This window comes from Triticum urartu, chromosome 5 (assembly GCF_003073215.2).
Source record: "Triticum urartu cultivar G1812 chromosome 5, Tu2.1, whole genome shotgun sequence".
In the NCBI taxonomy this organism is placed as follows: domain Eukaryota; kingdom Viridiplantae; phylum Streptophyta; class Magnoliopsida; order Poales; family Poaceae; genus Triticum; species Triticum urartu.
Window position 1 is genome coordinate 494,314,578 of NC_053026.1, and position 6,107 is coordinate 494,320,684.

The 6,107-nt window shown below is 51.3% G+C and overlaps 1 protein-coding gene across 1 annotated transcript; it reads left to right on the forward strand.

Annotated features, from left to right (window-relative positions):
* The first annotated feature begins 2,312 nt into the window (after window positions 1-2,312).
* Window positions 2,313-5,214, forward strand: LOC125556421 (bZIP transcription factor 29-like). The gene is made up of 4 exons (XM_048719160.1): window positions 2,313-3,413; window positions 3,505-3,637; window positions 3,782-3,866; window positions 4,671-5,214. The coding sequence occupies exons 1-4, from the start codon at window positions 2,413-2,415 to the stop codon at window positions 4,856-4,858; spliced, it is 1,407 nt and encodes a 468-aa protein (XP_048575117.1). The 5' UTR covers window positions 2,313-2,412; the 3' UTR covers window positions 4,859-5,214.
* Window positions 5,215-6,107: the final 893 nt, after the last annotated feature.

The following is a 6,107-nucleotide window of genomic DNA, read 5'->3' on the forward strand; positions in this document are numbered from 1 at the left end:
CATTCACTTGACGGCTCTTCTCCACGCCGTCGGCACCCGCATCATCTCGTGTTCGGCTTCACCGTATTAGTATCCCCTCGGGAACCCTAGTGGCCTGACTAGACCCCTCCCTTCCTCCCGCCTTGCCATGGACGACGACCTAGCACACCGCTGCCACCTCCTCGCATTGTCGAGCCTACTTGGACACCCAATGCTACACAGACATGAGCCACGATGGCTTTGATTCTCCCCAACCATGAGTCACGTGTGCACGATCCATGAAGCAAGAGATGAAGGAGTCCAACTAGGCAAAAAATCTCGAAGCGGAGAAAAAATGAGATAGACATCCCATGCGCCATTCCATTTCTATCATGTGTGTGTGGGCCCACCATGGTCATGTGGTGGAATCAAAAGAGATTGTTTCACGTTTTGCTCGATGCTCCATGTGTTCCCTCTCAATGTTCACTCGACGGATCCTTGCCGCACCATCGACACCTGCATTATCCCACATTTCACCTCACCGTATTGTCATCCCCTTGATTACCTTAGTGGCCCGACTAAACCCCTCCATTCCTCCCTCCTCTCGACATGGATGATGACCTAGTGCACCGCCGCCACCTCCTCCCACTGTCAGGCCCACATGAACAACCAACACTACGCAGCCATGTGCCATCGTGGCTTATTCTACCCAACCACAAGCCACATGTGCATGGGTCATGAGGCAAAGGCGGAAGGAGTCCAACTAGGCAAAAACCTTGAAGCAAACAAAAAACGTGATAGGCACACCACCCAACGCTTCATGTTTTGCTTGATGCTCCATGTGTTCTGTCTCGGCGTTCACTCGATGGCTCCTCGCTGCACCATCGGCATCTGCATCATCCTACGTTCAACCTCATCATATTGGTATCCCATCAAGAACCCTAGTGGCCTGACCAGATCCTCCCTTCCTCCCTCTCCTCACCATGGCGACGACATAACGCAACTCCGCCACCTCCTCCCATAGTCGGGCCCACAAGTACAACCAACACCACATAGCCATGTGCCATGGTGGATTTGATTCTACACAACCATGAGCCATGTGTGCATGAGCCATGAGGCAAGGACGGAAGGAGTCCAACTAGGCAAAAAAAACCTCGAAGCGAAGACAAAATGAGATAGACACCCCCATGTGGCTTTCCATTTTCATCACGTATGTGCGGGCCCACCATGGCCATGCGATAGAACGTGAGAGAGAACGCTTGACGTTGTGCTCGATGCTAAATGCATTCTGTCTCGGTGTTCACTCGACGGCTCCTCACCACACTGTTAACACCCGTGTCATCCTGCGTTCGGCCTCACCATATTAGTATCCCCTCGAGAACCCCAGCGGCCCAACCAGGCCCTCCCTTCCTCCCTCCCCTCGCCATGAGCGATGAGCCAGCGCACTGCTGCCACCTCCTCCCACTGTTGGCCCACATGGACACCCAACACTACGTAGCCATGTGCCACAGTGGCTTTGATTCTACCAAACCACGAGCCACAAGGGCGGAAGGAATCCAATTAGGTAAAAAACCTCAGCTAAAAAAATGGGATAGACACTCCACACGCCTTTACATTTTCTGTCATGTGTGTGTGGCCCCACCATGGCCATTCGGGGACACGCGAGAGAGAACACTTCATGTTTTGCTTGATTCTCCGTGTGTTCCTTCTCGACGTCCACTCGACCGGCTCCCGCCATACCGTTGACATCGCATCGTCCCGCATTCAGCAGCACCGCATTAGTATCCTCGAGAACCCTAGGGGCCGACCAGACCCCTCCCTTCCTCCCCCCTCGCCATGGACGACAACTCAGCGCACCGCCGTCACCTCCTCCACTGTCGGGCCCACATGGACACCAAACACCTACGTAGCCATGTGCCACAGTGGCTTTGATTCTACCAAACCACGATCCACAAGGGCGGAAGGAGTCCAACTAGGTAAAAAAAACCTCAGCGAAAAAATAGGATAGACGATCCACACGCCTTTACATTTCTGTCACGGGTGTGTGGGCCCACCATGGCCATGCAGCGGTACGCGAGAGGGAATACTTCATGTTTTGGTTGATTCTCCGTGTGTTCCTTCTCCGCGTTCACTCGACCGGCTCCTCGTCGTACCGTCGACATCGCATCGTCCCGCGTTCAGCGGCATCGTATTAGTATCCCCGAGAACCCTAGAGGCCCGACCAGACCCCCCCCCCCCCCCCCCCCCCCCCCCCCCCCCCCCCCCCCCCCCCCCCCCCCCCCCCCCCGCCCCCCCCCCCCCCCCCCCCCCCTTCCCCCCTCTCTCGCCATGGACGACGACTCCGCGCACCGCCGCCACCTCCTCCCACTGCCGGGCCCACATGGACGCCCCCGCGCACCGCCGCCGCGTCCTCCCGCTGCCGGGCCCACATGGACGCCTACCACTAGACAGTCCATGCGTGTTCGCCCTCTCATCCCATCGCCACCGACCTCTCATCCCGCCGCCGCCGACCTCTCCTCCTCCATACACCGCCTCCAGCCCTCGCTCCGACTCCCGCCGGCCCACCCTGCCTCCGTAGCCGCCCGTTTCGTCCCGGGCTTCGGCTACTACCGCGTGCCCCCGCCACCACCGCCGCCGCTGCCGCCGGCGGCGAGCGGTGGCGCAGGATCCCATCACTCGCGCTCGCTGTCGCAACCCCAGTTCTTCTCCATGGACTTTCTCTTCCGGCCCCCGTACCCCGATCCGTCTGCGCCATCAGCGATCGCGCTCTCCCCGCCGCCGCCGTCGGGCTCAGACCGGGGGGCGTCCGGACTGCCGCCGCCGTCGGGCTCCGAGCGGGGGGCGTCCAGACTGCCGCCGCTGCGGGCGGGGCATCAGCGGTCGCAGAGCGACGTTCTCCTCGCGTTCTCCTCCCAGCAGAACCTGCCCATGCCACCTCCGGCGCCGGTGAACGCGGAGGCCCTGGTGGCCGCGAACAACAGCACCCTCGACGGGATCCTCGGCGCCTACAACAAGAGTACGAATGGCCTGGGCGCGGTCGGCTCCTCCGGGCCCGTCGGCCAGGAGCGGCGCGACCAGCTGGACAGCCAAGCGCCCGCTTGGAGCCCCGGTGACAGCAGCGAGAACGAAGCCGAGAGCGCGGACGGCAGCTTGCCCAGGCATTGCCGCAGCTTGTCGGCGGACAGCCTTGTAGGGAAGTTCAAGTTTGGACCGTCCGGCCTGGAGCCGTCCAACTCCAACTCCAACTCCAACCCGCCGCCTCCATCTCCGGGTCCGGGGCCGGGTGCTGCTGCTCGGCTGGCACGCAGTGGAAGTGGTTCCATTGGTGGCGCCGCTGCTCTCTTCGCCAAGGAATTCGCAAACAGTAAGGAATTCAGTGAAGCAGAGAAGAAGGTTATCATGGACAGTGAGCACCTCGCGCAGATTGTGCTGACCGATCCTAAGAGGGTCAGGAGGTGTGTTGGGCGTCCATGATCGCAATAAAGTTGTCATTGGTAAAAATGTTTCGCTTACTGAAAATTGATCATATCTTGTAAAATTTTCCAGGATCCTAAACAATCGGCTGTCTGCTGCTAAGTCAAAGGAGCGCAAGGCAAAATACATAGTGGAGCTTGAGGGCAAGGTTCAGGTGCTGCAGGGGGAGACTATGAACTTATCTGCACAAGTGAAAATGGTTAAGGTTCGTTCTCTGAATTTGGTGGGCCTTTTTCCCCCCTTCTTACAGACAAGAGGCTTTCTGGCCCAGCTTTATATGTGGTGAGCATTTTGATTTGTATTTGAAGGTTTGACAGTCCTAGTTACTGTGAATGCATGTATTTTGCAGAAGGGCCAGGCTAGGCTTTCAATTCACAACCATGAGATGAGAATCAGGCTGCAAGCTTTGGAGGAGCAAGCACAGTTGAAAGAGGGTGAGTTTGCTTCCTTATTTTCCAGCATCACTGTAAGTTGCGGTAAAAATAGATAATGAGTCGAAATAGCAGTCAGCGTATGTATGATATATGAGTTGGTGCCCGGTGCTGTATGTTCTGACTGTTCATGTGCAGCTTGCGATGTTGCAATAGAAGTTATGATGATTCCTACAACCAAAACTTGGCTTTGTGTTTACAGTGATAAAAATAGATAATGCTTTGCAACATATAAGCATGTTGGGGCAACTGGAATTCAGGAATTGTTTCGACTGTTAGGGCGACTGGAGTTTTCAATGTTAAGAATTGAATGTGTAGTTCAGAAAACCAAATGGTAGGATGGAGTCTAGGCATAACACCAAAAACATTATGTTGAATTCTGGTGCCGCGTTGTCAAACTAGCGCATGTATGCATGCCTGAATAACTTGATATCGTAGAATATTCTAAATGTGCCACAAAACTTGGATCTTTTGACAATGGTTCCTCTTCTTGTGTAACTTAATTCAAACAGAACCTGCATGTTATTGTTTAATCTCATAATGTTCTCATTCGTTGTCTGGTATATTTGCTTTGTTTATTGACCAGCACTGCAAGATTTTTCTGCTGATTTACTTCAAGTTGTGTTCTTCCAATGGTTGATTGTAAACTATCAGTATTTTGCACTTTTACTTCAGTTGTGTTGAGTCCTGTTAGTCATGTGGTATGCTGTGTTAACGTGCTTGTTACCCCTACTACGCCTATGTTAGAATGAACTTTATTGTTTATTTGTCATAGTCAGTTAACTTGGGTTTTCACTCTGTGTCCAGCTCTGAACGAAGCATTGCATGCTGAGGTCGAACGCCTAAATCTGGTTGTTGCCGAGGCCAGTAATCCTCATATGCCGAACAGTTCAGAGCAACGGATGAGCTCCCAGATGATTCAGCTTCACCAGCTGCAAATTCTGAGGCAACCATCACAGCTCCAGCAAGGTCAGCAACGCCAGCGGAACTTTTAGGATGCTTTCCCAAATGAGATCTTCCAAGGGAAATTTGATACGACAGATTCGGTTAAAAATACCATATGCTCTGGACAATACTTTACTTAGGTCGCGGGAAACAATCATAGGAAGAAAAAAAAAACATCTCTTGTTGTGTTGAAATTATTTTTGTTCAATCCTGGGAAAAACTCCGGTCGATTTTTGAACTGTATAAAGTGTCTGTCTGTCCCTGTAGCTGTGTGCTGGATTCATCGGATTATGGTACAATTCCTTGTGCCCCGACTTTGAACCGATAACTTGATGGAAATGTTTGGGGCAACTCCAGTGGCATGCTTTGTTGTTTGTACCTCATATCATTGTTTTCTCCATTTTGCGGTTTTGAGTGATGCACACTGGGTATTACTTGTATAAGCTTAGCTCCATTTGTTGTACTCCCTCCGTCCCAAAATTCTTGTCTTAGATTTATCTAGATACGGATGTATCTAACACTAAAATGTGAATAGATATATCCGTATGTAGACAAATCTAAGACAAGAATTTTGGGACGGAGGGAGTATGATCTAAGCTGCAAGATAACCTGACTGTTTCCCTCGTCGTCACAGCTTGGTGATAGTAGTTGTTTTGGGTTTATTTGTTCTTATTCCGAAGAAGAGCTCAGCTCCGGCTTCAGTTTCAGTGTTGCGATTTTTGCCGCCATTTGGAAGTTTGATTCAGGTTCTACAGTTGTAGATATTAAACTTGCACATATAATGCATTGCCAGTAACATTCATCAAAGTACTAGGTAATAAAGGTGTAAAAGGGAAAGCTCACAAGGATATCTGCCAATATATGCTTTTGAGCAGAATGAAAAAGGCTGGAAAAGGTTTGATGAGGAGTTCATGGTATTTAATCATTGGAGACCTTAAGGTGTAAGTAAACATTGAGCATGTAGAGGGACAAAGGACTACTGCCATCTTTTTGCCTTTAATTTTTTGATTTTAACAAGGGAAAGTTGAGTTGACATCTTTACCCTTTTGATCAAAGCTGCCTTTCATTTTCCTCCCCCTTTTCTTTTCAAAAGCCAGCCAGACAAAAACTTGGTTACATTAATCTCTGCACTTCAAATTAAACATATATAATGTGCAACCATGATCAAGCCACAAATCACACAAATTTTCTGGTTTTAACAAGAGAAAGTAGAGTTGACATGTTTGCCCTTTTGATCAAAGCTGCCTTCCATTTTCCTCCCACCCTTTTCTTTTCAAAAAGAGCCAGCCAGACAAAAAC

What these genes read in the sequence shown, in the direction of transcription:
- LOC125556421 (XM_048719160.1), top strand. Translation starts at nt 2,413, where the DNA reads ATGCGTGTTCGCCCTCTCATCCCATCGCCACCGACCTCTCATCCCGCC. An exon ending in GATCCTAAGAGGGTCAGGAG is followed by an intron (nt 3,414 to 3,504) that starts GTGTGTTGGGCG and finishes AAAATTTTCCAG; the next exon opens with GATCCTAAACAATCGGCTGT. An exon ending in GCAAGCACAGTTGAAAGAGG is followed by an intron (nt 3,867 to 4,670) that starts GTGAGTTTGCTT and finishes CTCTGTGTCCAG; the next exon opens with CTCTGAACGAAGCATTGCAT.